The sequence below is a fragment of the Periplaneta americana genome, chromosome 15, assembly GCF_040183065.1.
Source record: "Periplaneta americana isolate PAMFEO1 chromosome 15, P.americana_PAMFEO1_priV1, whole genome shotgun sequence".
NCBI lineage: Eukaryota > Metazoa > Arthropoda > Insecta > Blattodea > Blattidae > Periplaneta > Periplaneta americana.
Genome location: NC_091131.1, coordinates 9,636,037 through 9,654,799, shown reverse-complemented (window position 1 = coordinate 9,654,799; position 18,763 = coordinate 9,636,037). Strand labels below are relative to the sequence as shown.

Here is an 18,763-nt window from a genome sequence, read left to right as displayed (position 1 = left end):
TCTCAGTGAAACTTAGAGCAGAGTCCGTATACGCCAGTTTCTATCTGATGCTTTTCCAATTCACTGCGGGCTAAAGTAGGGAGATGCACTATCACCTTTACTTTTTAACTTCGCTCTAGAATATACCATTAGGATAGTTCAGGATAACACAGAGAGTTTGAAATTGAACGGGTTCCATCAGCTTCTTGTCTATGCGGATGACGTTAATATGTTAGGAGAAAATCGACAAACGAGTGGGGAAAATGCGGAAATTCTACTTGATACAAGTTAAGCGATAGGGTTAGAAGTAAATCCCGAAAAGACTAAGTATATGATTATGTCTTGTGACCAGACTATTGTACGAAATGGAACTATAAAAATTGGAGGTTTATCCTTCGAAGAGGTGGAAAAATTCAAATATCTTGTAGCAACAGTAATAAATATAAATGATACTCGGGAGGAAATTAAACGCAGAATAAATATGGGAAACGCGTGTTATTATTCGGTTGAGAAGCTTTTGTCATCTAGTCTGCTGTCAAAAAATCTGAAAGTTAGAATTTATAAAACAGTTATATTACCGGTTGTTCTGTATGGCTGTGAAACTTGGACTCTCACTTTGAGAGAGGAACAGAGATTAAGGGTATTTGAGAATAAGGTTCTTAGGAAAATATTTGGGGCTAAGAGGGATGAAATTACAGGAGAATGGAGAAAGTTACACAACGCAGGGCTGCACGCATTGTATTCTTCACCTGACATAATTAGGAACATTAAATCCAGACGTTTGAGATGGGCAGGGCATGTAGCACGTATGGGCGAGTCTAGGAATGCATATAGAGTGTTAGTTGGGAGGCAGGGGGTAAAAAGACCTTTGGAGAGGCCGAGACGTAGATGGGAAGATAATATTAAAATGGATTTGAGGGAGGTGGGATATGATGGTAGAGACTGGATTAATCTTGCTCAGGATAGGGACCTATGGCGGGCTTATGTGAGGGCGGCAATGAACCTCCGGGTTCCTTAAAAGCTAGTAAGTAAGTAAGTAAGTAAGTAAGGAAGTTAGTTGGATCCACCTCCCGCCCGTAGGCCTATAATATAAATTCCCACCAGCGAATAAGGTCTGAATTCAACACTGTTCTCAACATAGAGATGGTGATAGTAGTAAATTTCAGAATGCCACTGATTGCATGGTTGTATGCAGATCGCCAGCGACCTTGGACAAACTTATTGCCAGCCTGAAGCTATCCGAGAAGAGCAAAAGAAAAGATGTCCTGACTTAGCGGGAAAATCCAGCGCATGCTGATATGAGATATTTCTCCGAATTGAAGACAGGAATTATACCTGCAGTGAAGTCTGTTATGAGTCGCCGAGATGATGCAGTGGACATTTCCAAGACTCTCCAGACCTGTTCTCAGTGTTGCCAACTGGACGGAAATTCCGTCAAAATTGACGGAATTTAAACGTAGCGGACGGGAAAAAAATGGCTTTGAAGGGTGACGGATTTTCTGGCGGGAATTACGAATTAGATCCTTTTTTGACATTATCAGCTGCTGTAATTTTTAATTGTTTAATTTTTAGGAGATTTTACTTTTTATTTGAACTGTCCTGCCTATTTCGTACTATATTTAAGAATCCCGTTTCAAATTTCCTCGCAATCAAGTCAGATGTTGACGATTGATTATTTTAATCAGAATTGGTAAGTAAATTGTGTTAAAATGTGCTTGTATTCAGCGTGATTCACGAGGAAAGGTAAAAAAATTTACGATGTGAATTCTGGAGTCATTCTGAGTCAAAAAGTTCATATGTATATGGGTTCGTTTTCGAACGGAGATATGGCTCTTTCATTCCGCAAAAATTTATGACATTCCATTGTACTAACTCGCATTTAGAGACAGATAACGGACAAATTTAAAGTTTATATTCACTTATGCATACATATCTAATATTTTAGACATCGAGGTCGATGTTTACGCACTTTTCAAAGGTACCTCCTTCTGCTTCAACACACTGTTGCGCTCGGGCATGAATCGCGCTCGTCGCTCGGGACAGTTGCTCGTGGCTGTTCTTTGTGCGGAATGCAGCATCCAAAATACGGTCTATTAGCGCCTCACTCGTTTCCACTTTTCAAGTCTTTCATCCAACCCTATAAATATTCTTCGATGTGGTACGTTTCTGTTCGGAAAGCGTCGTTCATATTCAGCGATAGTACGCAAGGAACTTCCATCACACAAACCATAAACATACACAATATCGGCGTATTCTGCAGTCGAAAATTTATAAGACATCTTGAAAAACACAACTTAACACTTACGATAACTGTACCTGTATAACTACTGTACTGTAGGTAGCTGACTGGACTGCTGTGAACCGATAAGTGATAGTGTATTTGTGTTATGTGCTGGTTCTGTGTCATTACATCAGACAAGGGCAGGCGATTGGACATTTGTAATGCCCCACCACCCGGTTTTTGAGATGAGATTCCAATGTTGCGTCATTCATTCCGATCGGTGACCTTGTCTCACGTTCTCACGTCAGCAGCATATGGTAACGTCTGATTCACATTGGGGCGAGACGTTTTATAAAAAAAAAATGCATCTAGCTCCGCGATCGTTCGAAAACGGACCTATGTTCATATGAACTCTTTCACTCAAAATGGCCTAAGATATCGTATCCTAAATTTTTTACCCTTCCTCGTGAATCACCCTATATATTAGGGCCCCATTACTTTTTTAATTTTGACGGATTCTGACGGATTTCCAGGTGTTATACTGACGGGAATACAATTTATGTGTTGGCAACACTGCCTGTTCTTCAGTCCAGCCATGGCAAGTTCAGAGAAATGTTTGTCAGTCAATACGTGTAATTGAATGTAAAGAGAATTGTTATTGACGTATGTTAACTGGCAATGACAATTAAGGAGTAGCTAAATAAAAACAATGGATGGGAGACGTGAATTTCCAGACAGAGAGAGAGGGAGATTGAGAAAAATTGTAATCGCGCTAGAGTAAGTTTATAATAGGCCTATTCGTAGTTTTTGTTTATTTACGTGAGCAGTGACTCTTACTGTATAATTACCTCCAAGGTTAAACCTCACTTGCAAGTCTACTGCTCTGACAACTAACCGAGTCCTGCAGAGTCAGTGTAAGGTCAACAACATGTCTATAAGGCTGGGTCCACTCTGCGGAAAAGAAAACTGTTTCAGGCAGACCATCTCCAAACCGTTTTTGTTCACCAAAATCTCCATTTAAACTCGCTATAATTCGAAATCCTGATCACATACATATTAGTCAACGTCGCAAATTTCTAGCGCAATAATTAATAATAGATCCCTATTAGAAACAACAACAACAACCAAATTTCTTGGCTTAAAAATCGATGTGTTAAATTGGAAAAATCATATTAAAGAAATTACCCCCAAACTAAATTCAGCTTGTTTTTCTATTAGATCTATGAAAAAGATAGTAAATATCAATACCTTGAAAACAATATACTTTGCATACTTCCACTCGGTAATGAGTTTTGGAATAATATTCTGGAGAAATTCCACAGATAGTAACAATATATTTCCATTACAAAAAAGAGTAATTAGAATAAGAGTAGGTGCCAAATCTAGGGAATCGTGTAGGACTATTTAAAAAAAAAAAACTACAAATAATGCCCATGGCTTGTCAGTATATCTTTTCATTAATAATCTTCCTCGTATGTAATCGTCAAAACTTTGTAACTAATTGAACAGTTCATAGCATAAATACACGTCAAAAAATGACTTTCATACTCCATCGGCAAGTCTATCGTGCTATCAAAAAGGAGTGCGTTATATGGCAGTAAAAATTTTTAATAACCTCCCTATCGATATAAAAAATGAAACTCAAAACATAAGATTATTTAGGGCCAAATTAAAGAAGTACCTAATTTCTCACGCCTTCTATTCTATAGGTGAATTAATGACATTCAATAACATTTCATGAAATTGATACTAAAACTATGTGTTGTACTAGTAGACTATATTGTAAATCTCGTGTGTATATATATTTCATCTAGACTGTGACTATAAATTAAGATTTTATAATAGTATTAAATTTTTTGACTTGTTCCATATTCTAGCTGTAACCATGTATGAATACCATGGAATGTTAATAAATACAATACAATTAGTGTTGTGGGATTTAATCAATTAATCGACCAATTTCTGTTGTAAGATTAATCGAGCAAAATATTTAATCGAATAATCGAGTCGTTTAAAATTAATAGGTTGTAGTTGATATTATTATTTTGTTAATACAAACTCATACTAAAAATTCCAACAATATTTCTCTCTCGGAAATTGCGTATTTAAAAACACAATAGTACTGTTATTTTCCAACTGTAAACCAGGTAGCGTAGAGAAAATCTTTGCACAAACACTTCAGAAAGAGATAGAGATAAGAAGACAGTGACCTAGTCTACCTCTATTGAAAGTTGAAACACAATACGAAACCCTTATTAACTTTTATGGTTTTCCAAGAAAACTTCCACCTTGTTGTCAGCTCATCTTCCTAGCATATGAAATACATACTTTTCTGGGATTCGTCCCCCCTCATCCCTTATAAATATCCTTGTCTACTTACCACCGGCGTGGCTCAGTTGGTTAAGGCGCTTGTCTACCGGTCTGAAATTGCGCTCGGGCGAGGGTTCGATTCCCGCTTGGGCAGATTACCTGGTTGGGTTTTTTCCGAGGTTTTCCACACCGTAAGGTGAATACCAGGTAATCTATGGCGAATCCTCGGCCTCATCTCGCCAAATACAATCTCGCTATCACCAATCTCATCGACGCTAAATAACCTAGTCGTTGATACAGCGTCGTTAAATAACCAACTAAAATTAAAATCCATGTCCACGCTGTGTGCAAGTCAGAGCGTAACTACCTTCTTCTCTTTCTAACATCTAGTAATTCGATTACACACTTTTGCAATTTCTGTACCGAGTTTGTATATGAAGATTGTGTGTTTAACTTAATAAAGAAAAAAAAATTGGTTTTCTGTGGTTTGTGAAAATTGTAAACACCATTATGTCATGTGAGAATTTGAGAGATAAACTCGGTGGAAGGATTGGATTTAAAGTGAACGATCGTGGAGAAATGCTTCGCAGGAAAAAAGTTTTTTTCGTGTTTAGTGATGCAGGAAACATTATTACTAAACGTAGAGCGGCACTTAATTCGGAGCATGTGAATGCACTGACATGTTTAAAATCATGGATGAAGCAGTATTAACTAGGTGAGTCTTCATACTTTTTGTTATTTATGTTTGTCTCAAAAATTCCCGGAGAAATTGACACAATAAATTATAAGCCTCATAATAAATATGTTAGTAAGTAATTAAAATAGTTGTTTTGTAATAGAACGATACAATATATACAGATATATAACATTTAAATCCACACCTGTGGAGTAACGGTCAGCGCGTCTGGCTGCGAAATCAGGTGGCCCGGGTTCGAATCCCGGTCGGGGCAAGTTACCTGGTTGAGGTTTTCTCCGGGGTTTTCCCTCAACCCAATACGAGCAAATGCTGGGTAACTTTCGGTGCTGGACCCCGGACTCATTTCACCGGCATTATCACCTTCATATCATTCAGACGCTAAATAACCTAGATGTTGATACAGCGTCGTAAAATACCCCAATAAAATAAAAAAAAATACGACATTTAATACTTGTATTTATCACCGAACACAATTTAAATGTAACAATAATTGTGTATTACAGTAGTATATTAAAACATTTTTCAACTCGATCAAAACTCGATTAATCTATCGATTAAATTCAAATAGATAATCGATTAAATATTTTGATCGCTCAGCAGCACTAATATATGTATGTGTGTATGTGTATATATATGTATATAAATTGGCCATTCCCATGTTATTTAAGTAGCAACATAAAAAGAGAACAACCACCAGAGCCTCTCCTGTCGAAAAGGAATTTTTTGGTAACGAGCGCTAGGTGGAAGTATAGTTGTTTCATGCAATTCCGTAAGGATTATAACGTGACTTTTTTTGCAGTCGCTAGATGGCAGAATAGTGAAATTGATAAACGTTTTTTGTCTTTAAACAATTTATTATACGTGATCAAGGTTCGAACCCTGCGTAGCTCTAGTCTGCCGTCTCAGTATACGTTCAGTCTGTCAGTTTCCCAAGGTCAGTCAATACTGAGATGTTCCCCACTGTCTTCAGCATTAAGCGATCTACTTGCCTATCTTAATTAATCATGTCCTAGCTCGCATTTTTTTGCACTTGTATATCTCCCGTTTTCAATCTTGCTTGCCTTCGTTTTGTTGTCCTCATATTTTCTGACAATTCAAGGATTGGTTCAAAGTCTGTTCTGAGGTCAATGTATGTTTCCCCCCTCTTGCAGTTTACAACATCGACGACGTCCAGTTTCGCACAGAGTCGATTCAGATAAACAGGCTTGACTAAGTGGTTTGTGAAGAACTTCCTCTATTGAATTAATATAGTATCATGCTATTGCATTTGGTATTCCTGAATGATCCACTTGCTCCTCAACATCAGCGCTATTTATAGAACTGAAAGGAATTATCCAACCTTTAATGAAGATGACACTGTACATGTAAACTTTTGTTTCGCAATTTAACTCACAGATAAATAATATTTTTATCCATTGATAGCATTTTCCTTAAGCTACAAAATGAGATACTTCTCGCTTCCGTATCTCATGTCATACTGATGAATTCGGCCCTGAATCATAATTATAACGTCGAGCTTAAGGGGGACTATAGAGAAAATTAAATTTTCTACATTTTTTAAAAGATACAGCTTTCATTTTTGGTACACATATGAATCATAGGAACTTAATACAGTTCTCAAGATTTGGCTTTCATCTTCACATATTTTTTTCAGTTACCCGACTTAAAAAATGGTCAGATTTTAAAAATTCTACTGATACAAATTTCGTTCAAACAGATTGAATACTTTTGTACTGCACCACTGCTAAGTTAGGAAGAGAACTATGCATTCAGTTTCAGAAAAGAGTTGATGTCAGGTTACAGAGAAAAAAATATGATTTGCGAAATAACCCCAACGTTGTTTTTAATATTTTGTTTGTCACATAATGCTGGAATGCTTTACGGGGACTGGAATGCTTTACCTGCAGACTTACTAAAGGTTTTACCAACAACCAAAAATGTATTTAAAAATAGGCTTAAGGACCTTACTAATAGACGGTAATTATACACAGTATTTAAAGGGTGTAAATGATATGTTGTTATTGAAGTGCTGTATCAGTGAAGAATTATGTTGTGTCAGTGAAGTGTGTTGTATCAGTGAAGAAGTATGTCGTGTCAGTGAAGTGTGCTGTGTAAGTGAAACGTGTTCCTGTCAGTGAAGCTTTATAGTTTATAGTGGCAGTGCAAAGTATTTGAACAGTGAAATGTTTTTGAAGTGTTAGTGAAATCAGGATAGAATCAGTGAAATGTGTCGTAGTTCCAGTGCAGTGAGTGAGTTGACAGCGAAATGAGTGTAGTGTTGAAAGGTACTTGTGCAGATATGAACATATACTCGTGGGTTTTAGTTCGATCTTAGTTTTAAGATACAAATTAGAATATTTCAAATGTTATTTTAAGTGATCGTTTCATTTAATTTAGTATATTCCCTGTTGTTGTTGTTGTTGTTGTTGTTGTTGTTGTTATTATTATTATTTATTATTATTGTTAATATTAATTATTAGTATTATTATTAATTGTATGTTTAATTAATAAGTTTATTATTGTCATTATTGACTGTAATTAGTTACCATTGCCACCGGGTATATACCCACTGCAGTGTGAATAAATACACACACACATAGGCCTATATTTTTTTTAAAGTTGAAGTCTTAGAAAAAAATCCACGCAGAAAATTGTTAAGCATGATAAAATGAATATACAGAAAAAATCAAGCTTCTTAGTAGGGAATTGTAGAAGCTCTAGTGATTTGAATAACGAGGAATACACTAAATACAGGGTGAACCGTAAGTAATGTTATTAATTTCAGGAGTTATTCTTTGAGATATTTCAAAGAAGAAAGTTTAATACAATTTTGCTCGTGTTTACTTCCTTTTCGAGATAAAACTTAGTTTATATGAAACATCTCACAGCGTGTTTTGGGAAAGGCATTGATTGAATTCCCAATGTACTCAGTCAATTTAAGAGAGCAGTGTATTATGATAATAAATGATCGAAAGAATTTTAGTTTTGTCCTTTAAATATGCAGAAATTTTATCCCAAGAAATGTAACATTAAACAATTCCTTTGAAGAACGAAAAGTTAAATTGGTTCGGATTGAGTTTCTGCACATTTAAAGGACAAAACTAAAATTCTTTCAAGCATTTATTATCACAACTCACTGCTCTCTTAAATTGGCTGAGGATATTAGTAGTTAAATCAATGGCTTTCCCAAAACACGCTATGAAATGTTTCATATAAAACAATTTTTATCTCGAAAACGAAGCAAAAACTATCAAAATCGTATTAAACTTTTTTGTGTGAAATATATCAAAGAATATCCCCCTGAAATTAATGACATTACTTACGGTTCGCTCTGTATACAGGGTGATCCACGAGGAAAGGTAAAAAATTTAGGATGTGAATTCTGACGTCATTTTGAGTCAAAAAGTTCATATGAATATGGGTCCGTTTTCGAACGGTTACGAAGATATGGCTCTTTGATTTCACAAAAACGTCTGAGATTTCACTGTACTAACTCGCATTTAGAGAGAGATAACGGACAAATTTAAAGTTTATATTGACGTATGCATACATACCTAATATTCTAGACGTCGGGGTCGATGTTTTCGCACTTTCAAAGGTACCTTCTTCTGCTTCAATGCACTGTTACGCTCGGGCGTGAATCGCACTCATCGCACAGGAGAGTTGCACGTGGCTGTCTTTATGCAGCATACAAAATACTGTCGATTAGACCATCTCTCGTTTCCCCCTTCCTTTGCTATACCAAGTCTTTCATCCAACCCCATAGACAGTAAGTAGGCCTACTCTTCGATATGGTACCCTTCTGTTCGGAAAGCGTCATTCATATTCAGCGACGGCACGCAAGGAACTTCCATCGCACAAACATAAACATACACAATATCGGCGTACTCTGTAGTCGAAAATTTATAAGGCATCTTGAAAAACACAACTTAACACTTCCGATAACTGTACCTGTATAACTACTGTACTGTACTTAGCTGACTGGACTGCTGTGAATTGATGATAGTGTAGGCTATTTGTGTTATCTGCGGGTTCTGTGTCATTACATCAGACAAGGGCAGGCGATTGGACATTTGTAATGCTCCACCACCCGGTTTCTTCCTCTTATTTACATCGCTCACAATGCAGATTCCAATGTTACCTCATTCATTGCGGTCGGTGACCTTGTCTCAAGTTCCCAAGTGAGCAGCGTATGGTAACGGCTGGTTCACATTGGGGCGAGGCGTTTTACCAAAAAAAATGCATCTAGCTCCGCCATCGTTCGAAAATGGACCTATGTCCATATGAAGTTTTTCACTCAAAATGGCCTAAGATATCATATCCTAAATTTTTTACCTTTCCTCGTGGATCACCCTGTATAGCGAGGAAAATTGACTTTAAAGTTGACTTTTCAAGAGCGCTGTCCTTTGATTATGACCAGGCTTCTAGACTTTGGACCCGATACAGTAAGTTTACTGAGCTTGTACTATAGGTTGTTGACTCGCTGCAGGTAGTGAAAGGTAGAGATGTGTTGAGGTAACAACGTTGCTGTTTAGAGTGGAGTACGGTAGTATGGGGAAACACACACATGTGGACATTCTGAAAGTAAATATACATTACACAATGACAATGTCAAAATAATGTGAAAAGCATTTATTCTCATATCTTTTATAAGCATTTGTGTTTAATTATACACAGTGTTAATGATGGAAATAAACATGTAGCAATTTTAACTTCTTCATTTATCCTATTGATCGTCTTTAGGAAGTGCAGTTACAGTACAGAATTGCAATGTACTACAAGATACATTTTCAGTGTCTCAAACGTAAATCTTTTTAAGTTGTCTATCAAACACAGTTTGTACTGTGAAAAGCTGCGTTCTACGTCGCATGACTTTATAGGAGCAAAACGAGAAAACCTAACATCATTGCAATCTCTAAGAAACAGTCCTTTATTCTCGGGTGACTCTATGTCCACTAATTTGCTGTTTATGTTACACATGCTCCATATCCGTTATTTTTACTTAAAATTGATTTCCACTTCTGTTTTACACGTTCAGTAACCGGTGTACTTGATGTCTCATTAATTCTCTGTGTCATTTCCTCAACTAATTTGAGGGCTTCCGGCATCTCTTGATCTGACTTTTCTAACCGTGTAATAGTTTCAGACACAGTTTGAAAATAGGTTTGTATGAAAACCAAATTAATCATCAGAACCTTCAAATCCAGAGCGTTTTCCTTTGCGTATTTGTTGGCATTCATTCTACAGTACCCCCACCCACTGTACGCTTTACCACTATACTCAGTACGCCGTTATGCGGATTTCCCACTGAACTGCTCTATCGGGTCCGAAGTCTCGAAGCCTGATTATGACGTCATTAGGAGTGTTTCCAATTTATCTTACGCCTTTGAAAATTTTCAAACGTGTAGAATACGGTATTATGAACTATTTACAAGAAAAGGAAAATTCATTTATTGTCCAAAAGCACCGTCTCGTCATCATTTCTTTTGATACTATAAAATCGCGCATGTGATTAAAAATAAGAACCTGAAAAGGGTAATAGTGCAGAGTGTACTCACCGGTGAAGAGAAGAGCTCCTCGACTCTCTGGCGGGGCTCCTTGCCCTTCTTGGAGCGGATCAGCAGGTATATGGTGTCCACGTCACTGCACACGCGCAGGATCTTCTCCAACAACACCTTGCCCATGAAGCCCGTGCCTCCGGTGATGAAGATGACTCTCCCAGCCAGTGTGTCGGCCACCCTGTTGGGCAGCTTGCTGATGTCCACGCCCTCCTCACGCTCTGGCAGCGGCTCCGGAGGGACCCACTTGGCAGTGCCGTTCATCTTGGGGTTGTGCCCGTTTTTGAGTACCGCGTTAGGGACCGACATTTACCAAGCTCCTTCCTGAAAGAAGTAGTAATAATAATAATAATAATAATAATAATAATAATAATAATAATAATAATAATAATAATTTAAAAGCAAATTAACGCTGCAGATTTTTAAGTTGTTGACAAAAATAGTTCTAGATTATTACGTGTTCATAAATCTACAACTAGAAGCAGTGGCGGCTGATTGACTGAGGCAAGTGAGGCCGGGCCTCAGTCAATTGGCTTAACTGAAATCAAATTTTGTTTTTATGTAATGTATTAGTTACTTGAATGAAGCATATATCGCTGTAGAAGCATTTGAAAACTTCGTGATGTAGATAGACCTATTTTGCAGTAAAATTTGTTCCTGAGGCCAGGATCGCTCGTGCCGGGTCTGGCTTGTGATGTATATAGATCTGTTTTGTAGTAAAATTTGTTCATGAGGGCAGGATCGCTCGTGCCGGGTCTGGCTTGTGATGTATATAGATCTGTTTTGTAGTAAAATTTGTTCATGAGGCCAGGATCGCTCGTGCCGGGTCTGGCTTGTGATGTATATAGATCTGTTTTGTAGTAAAATTTGTTCATGAGGCCAGGATCGCTCGTGCCGGGTCTGGCTTGTGATGTATATAGATCTGTTTTGTAGTAAAATTTGTTCATGAGGCCAGGATCGCTCGTGTCGGGTCTGGCTTGTGATGTATATAGATCTGTTTTGTAGTAAAATTTGTTCATGAGGCCAGGATCGCTCGTGCCGGGTCTGGCTTGTGATGTATATAGATCTGTTTTGTAGTAAAATTTGTTCATGAGGCCAGGATCGCTCGTGCCGGGTCTGGCTTGTGATGTATATAGATCTGTTTTGTAGTAAAATTTGTTCATGAGGCCAGGATCGCTCGTGCCGGGTCTGGCTTGTGATGTATATAGATCTGTTTTGTAGTAAAATTTGTTCATGAGGGCAGGATCGCTCGTGCCGGGTCTGCTTCTGGATTTTCGTTTGTCTTCGCGGGCTTTTGACGTTGCGCTTTAAACGTTGTAACCGAGGCACAATTCGTCTGGCCTGGTCAGATTTCACTCGTCTCATCCATGGGCCGGCCTCAAGGGTAGAGTGGGGTGGGAATAGGGTGACTTGTCTTCCCAAATAGGCCATAAATAACGAACATTCCAGCTCTTTGGCAGGCAGAGACCCACACTATTCTCTCATCTTATGTCTTAGTTTATGACTTAAGAGAGGGTGTTGTACTATTGTACTTCGTGTAGTGAATCTGGGCCAATGTTGTTATGCATTTCGGGAAAATATAAACAGAAACAAATGCGAGAAATAATGCTGGTGTAGTTAATTCATTGTTAGAGTGTCCTTTTTCGAGAAGAAATAATATTGAAAGAAAGGAAGTTTTAAATAAAGGGAGAGCCGACCGAGATACCTACGACATCGCTGACAATTTTTCTGACAGATAATCTTAAAACGCGAGTTTCTATTGCATCCTGGTATGGGCAACATAAATGGTTATGTGGTAATGTGGTGCAAAATAAACTTCTCTGTTGAAAAGAAAGAAAGGGGAATTTCAACACATAATATGGGTTGCTTCATCAGACTGATACAATCACTGAAACTCGCAGCATTACAGCTTATTTGGTGAGTGAAATTATTATTTTTCATTACTAGTAATAATAATAATAGACTAATAATAATAATAATAATAATAATAATAGACTAATAATAATAATAATCATAATAATAATAATAATAATAATAATAATACAGTAATAATGATATTAATAATATAACAACAATAATAATTAATCATCATCATCATCCTTCACGAATTAGGCCTCTGTAGACCTGTTTCGGCCCCATCTAGCAGTCTTCTTAACGGTCTTCCTGGTCGACGGTGTCCTCTAGGTTTATATTCCATCATAAATTTTGGGATTCTTGAATTTTCCATTCTTGTTACATGATCTAGCCAATTGAATTTGTATCTGGTGATTTTTTCTTCTACTGACTCTACTTCTAATTGTTCTAAAATTTCTTCATTCCTTTTTCGGTCTAAAAGAGTATATCCTGCTGTTCTCCTGAAAAATTTCATTTCCGTTGCTTTGATTCTGTTCATGTCATTTTTCTTTAATGTCCAAATCTCGCTTCCGTATAGAAGGGTGGGTAATGCTAGTGTATTATATATTTTTATTCTTGTAGATTTTTGTACTAATTTAGCTTTTAATGTATTGTTTATTATTCCTAGAATTTGTGTAAATTTGGTATTAATAATAATTAATTTGGTATTAATAATAATTAATATCATTTATAAACATTTTCTATCGGAGGCACTTAAACTAGTTGCATCTGGCCTCACCGAGGATTTGGATCACTGGCCGCTACTGACTAGAAGTGACATATCGGTAAGTGGGGAGCAATATGTACTCGTACTACGAATAATGAGTATCAGTTGTCTGGTCTCGCAGCGGCACCATTGCCTAAATCACTACAACGAATCTTAATAACAGGTTACACTTAAGCCTTCCTTAAATATTGAAATTTGGGGAGATTTTGCGAGCACTACAAATTTACCAGTTATCATTCAGAAACATATTAGAATTAAACGAATAATAGGTACTGGTGATAATGTTATTTCTACTGCTAACAATACTACTTCTGTTGCTATCTTCCTATACTGTTACTGCGTTAGTATTATTATTAGTTACTACTGCTTTCACTACCGCTCTACTACTACTGCTGCTAGTATTACTATTTTTACTACTTTGCTGTTGCAACTGTTACTGACATTGCTGTTATTGTTACTACTGTTACTTCTTCTCCTGTTACTGTTACTACTGCTGCTAGTATTACTATTGTTACTACTTTGATGTTACTGCTGCTGTCACAACTGTTACTACTACTTCTGTTATTGTTACTACTGCCGTTATTACTACTGTTACTAATACCCCTGTTACTATTGTTACTCCTGCTGCTCTTATTATTAGTTACTGTTGCTGTTGCAACTGTTACTGCTACTACTGTTACTTATACTACTACTGTTTCTGTTACCAATACCCCTGTTAGTACTGTCACATATACTGCTGTTACTGTTACTACTGCTGCTAGTGTTACTATTATCATTACTTTTCTGTTACTGTTACTACTGCTGTTGTTACTGTTACTAATACCCCTGTTACTTCTACTGCTGTTACTGTTACCAATACGCCTGTTAGTACTGTAACATCTATTGCTGTTACTGTTACTCCTACTGCTACTGCTGTTACTAATACCCCTGTTACTACTGTTACTTCTACTGCTGTTACTGTTACTTCTGCTGCTCTTACTACTGCTGTTAGTATTACTGTTGTTAATATTTTGATGTTACTGTTACCAATGCAACTGTTACTGCTACTACTGTTACTTTTACTACTGTTATTACTGGTGTTACTTTTACTAATACCCCTGTTAGTAATGTCACATCTACTGCTGTTACTGTTACTACTGCTGCTAGTGTTACTATTATCATTACTTTTCTGTTACTGTTACTACTGCTGTTGTTACTGTTACTACTGCTGTTGTTACTGTTACTAATACCCCTGTTACTTCTACTGCTGTTACTGTTACTTCTGCTGCTGTTACTACTGCTGTTAGTATTACTATTGTTAATATTTTGATGTTACTGTTACCATTGCAACTGTTACTGCTACTACTGTTACGTTTACTACTGTTATTACTGGTGTTACTTTTACTAATACCCCTGTTAGTAATGTCACATCTACTGCTGTTACTGTTACTGCTGTTACTAATACCCCTGTTACTACTGTTACTTCTACTGCTATTACTGTTACTTCTGCTGCTCTTACTACTGCTGTTAGTATTACTATTGTTAATATTTTGATGTTACTGTTACCATTGCAACTGTTACTGCTACTACTGTTACGTTTACTACTGTTATTACTGGTGTTACTTTTACTAATACCCCTGTTAGTAATGTCACATCTACTGCTGTTACTGTTACTGCTACTGCTGTTACTAATACCCCTGTTACTACTGTTACTTCTACTGCTATTACTGTTACTTCTGCTGCTCTTACTACTGCTGTTAGTATTACTATTGTTAATATTTTGATGTTACTGTTACCATTGCAACTGTTACTGCTACTACTGTTACTTTTACTACTGTTATTAATGATGTTACTTTTATTAATACCCCTGTTCGTAATGTCACATCTACTGCTGTTACTGTTACTACTGCTGCTAGTGTTACTATTATCATTACTTTTCTGTTACTGTTACTACTGCTGTTGTTACTGTTACTAATACCCCTGTTACTTCTACTGTTGTTACTGTTACTTCTGCTGCTCTTACTACTGCTGTTAGTATTACTATTGTTAATGTTTTGATGTTACTGTTACCATTGCAACTGTTACTGCTACTACTGTTACGTTTACTACTGTTATTACTGGTGTTACTTTTACTAATACCCCTGTTAGTAATGTCACATCTACTGCTGTTACTGTTACTGCTACTGCTGTTACTAACACCACTGTTACTACTGTTACTTCTACTGCTGTTACTGTTACTTCTGCTGCTCTTACTACTGCTGTTACTAATACCCCTGTTACTACTGTTACTTCTACTGCTATTACTGTTACTTCTGCTGCTCTTACTACTGCTGTTAGTATTACTATTGTTAATATTTTGATGTTACTGTTACTGCTACTACTGTTACGTTTACTACTATTATTACTGGTGTTACTTTTACTAATACCCCTGTTAGTAATGTCACATCTACTGCTGTTACTGTTACTACTGCTGCTAGTGTTACTATTGTCATTACTTTGCTGTTACTGTTATTACTGCTGTTGGTACTGTTACTAATACCTCTGTTACTTCTACTGCTGTTACTGTTACCACTGTTACTACTAGTTCTGATATTGCTGCTGTTACAGCTGTTACTATTTCTTCTACTATCGTTGCTATTACTGATGGTGCTAATCAGGGGCGGTTCTACAATAAGAACTGCAGAGCTGCAGAACCGCCATTTAAATGGACCTGAAAAAATTAAAAATGTAAAACTTGCTTTTATGTAATCTAATTCATTGTTTCATTCATTTTTCCAATTCATTCTCTTTCGATTCGAGATTTTACTGTCTGCTAGGAGCCTTGAACTGCTCGAGAATTTTAGCTGTGGTGTACTTTTCGGATCTGTGATCGGCAGTTACAGAAGCTCAACGTAGGGTAGTCGGCAGCAGAAAACTGGTTTTCTTGACCGTCCCATAAGACTGCATTAGAGCTGCAACCGAAGCAGCTCTCTCCGAATATACAAAAGAACAGTCAACACCCTCATCTCTTTATGACCTGCGTTAGAACACACAGGCTTCTGGACTACTGTATATCATTACAGTTCCAGCGTGTTATAGTACTGTGGGTGGTGTGATGTGATTAGTCAGTGTGTCTTAAGGAAATATTTTATATTAAAAATGAATACAATGAAAACCTAATCGACCAACCCTTTTCGAAATTAAAAGAGGAATTGCATGTTAACGTAAGAAATTAAGACGTCCTACACAAAATTTAAATATTGAAATTTCTGGAAAAAGTCGAGGAAATCATGTAGCCTACTAGTCATTTTAATACCGAAACGTGTAATGGAAACGATTGGTTTTTTGCTGCGCTCATGAAAACGCTTTCTCCCCCACCCGTGTATTCTGTTTAGAGGAGAAAATACATGGACAAACACCGGAGTGAAGAATTTAGTTAATTTGGTTTAAAAAGAAACTAGAAAAGCATGTGGGGCACATCTCCACTACGTGACTAGTTGTACCAGGTGGGAGAGGTGTAGCGCACGGATGATTGGAGTGCAATTTCGGGTGCACAGTCAACATCGAGAAGGGCCTGTAATTACACGCGTTATCCATTTAGATGCAATAAATAGCATGCGTTTGCTAAATACACTATTTTTCATGCAGAACTACGAACCTTTGTAACCGCGGGCCGCTACTGGTGCTAATACTTTAGTACTGTTATTGTTGCCTGAATCTTTCCACAGAGTTTAGACATGAAGAACCGGAGCCTAATGTCACACATCCATAAGAGAATTCTATCCGAACTACATTAAAATGAAAACATGTAGGAAATTATTCTGAAGAAGACGAAGTTCTTGAATCTCAGTCAAATAGTTTACAATTAATTCTAGCGCAATTACGAAAGGGACTGTCTTTGTCGGTAGAATGGCAGATTACGGGCTGGAACAACCGGGATTCAAGTCCAGGCAGAGATGAATTTATTGTCTGTCGCGTTAACTTCCAGAACTGTCCGAAAAGAAACAAGTGACCTACTTGCTAAGGTAGTAGAATCTTCTGATCTGACTGTGCCAGTTACAAGTGTGTACTTCAGTTTGTGAAACGGCAATTTATATAAGAGACTATCAACTGGAACGAGCATCAGGAAAATGTTTGCAATAGAAGTGCTTTTCTTCACTGTAACGTATCGACTAAAATACAAATTCTGAGACACAATTATTAGGCCTATATTATTACATAACTTTTGTCTGTGTCACTTAAAATTTAGGTCATATTCTATATGGGAGGTTTCACATTCTTATTGGAGATGTTCATCTTTGCAAACGTGGAGAAATATTGTTTGCCCTGTTGTTGTTCTTGAAATATTTGTTATGAAGACGCATTTGTTGTTGCAACACGTACTTTGGTACTCTACCGGTTCTCCCTCTACTCGTCTATTGCCTATCACTGTTTGTTTATATCTTGTTAGAATGGAATTGACGGTTTATGTTGGGGGAGTATGGTGGGAGAACTGTGTTGCCATTATTGTAGATTGGACACATGCCTTCAGAGTGCAGTGTTGTGATCGCTTGAGACAATTTGTTGCTATAATGGAGACGAATATCTTACAATATCTTGATTATTCAATTAAGGTATTTAAAAAAACTCATGCAATTAATACTACCTCATTTTACAGCAATGATTTGTGTCTGAGATAAACTTCGATATATTGGAAGTGGGAGATTTGGCAACGTCGTTGTGCTTCTGCTTGCAAAAATATTGTGCCCTTCTTCATTGAGCCACCGGCGTGGCTCAGTCGGTTAAGGCGCTTGCATGCCGCTGCCGGTCTGAAGTTGCGCTCGAGCGCGGGTTCGATCCCCGCTTTGGCTGATTACCTGGTTTGGTTTTTTTCCGAGGTTTTCTCAACCGTAAGGTGATTGCCAGGTAATCTATGGCGAATACTCGGCCTCATCTCTCCAAATACCATCTCGCTATCACCAATCTCATCGACGCTAAATAACCTCGTAGTTGATACAGCGTCGTTAAATAACCAACTAAAAAAATTCTTCATTGATAGGAAGAAAGGGTTGTCTACTATATTATTGCATTTCTACAGCAGGTCTACAATATTATACTCCGAATCGAAAAATTCTGACACAAATTTTTTCACAATTTATACGAACTGTTATGCAGAAGAGCAAAGAGATAGCAATGTTTTTCTAATATTAATCAACAACAGAATTATGTATCTGATTTAAAATTTATTCAGACAAAAGTTTTAGTCCTTACAGATATCTATACTAGTTGTAAAATTAATGTAATCCTTGATGTAGCGAAAAAGAAAGAACTCAATTTTATACAAAAAAAGTCACATTTCTTTTCCACTCGAAGCAAAGCTGTTCTTTAAAGTAACGTAAGAGAGGAGGTGCACCATTGGCCTGCAAAAATTTAGTGAAATT

General features: G+C 37.1%; 1 protein-coding gene across 1 annotated transcript in view; it reads right to left on the bottom strand.

Annotated features, from left to right (window-relative positions):
- LOC138714618 (fatty acyl-CoA reductase 1-like) overlaps positions 1 to 18,763 on the bottom strand; it is a 167,008-nt gene that overhangs the window by 106,319 nt on the left and 41,926 nt on the right. Inside the window, exon 2 of the mRNA XM_069846647.1 lies at positions 10,766 to 11,089. Coding sequence (XP_069702748.1) covers positions 10,766 to 11,074 — 309 coding nt within the window. The 5' untranslated portion in view covers positions 11,075 to 11,089. The remainder of the gene's footprint in view (positions 1 to 10,765; positions 11,090 to 18,763) is intronic.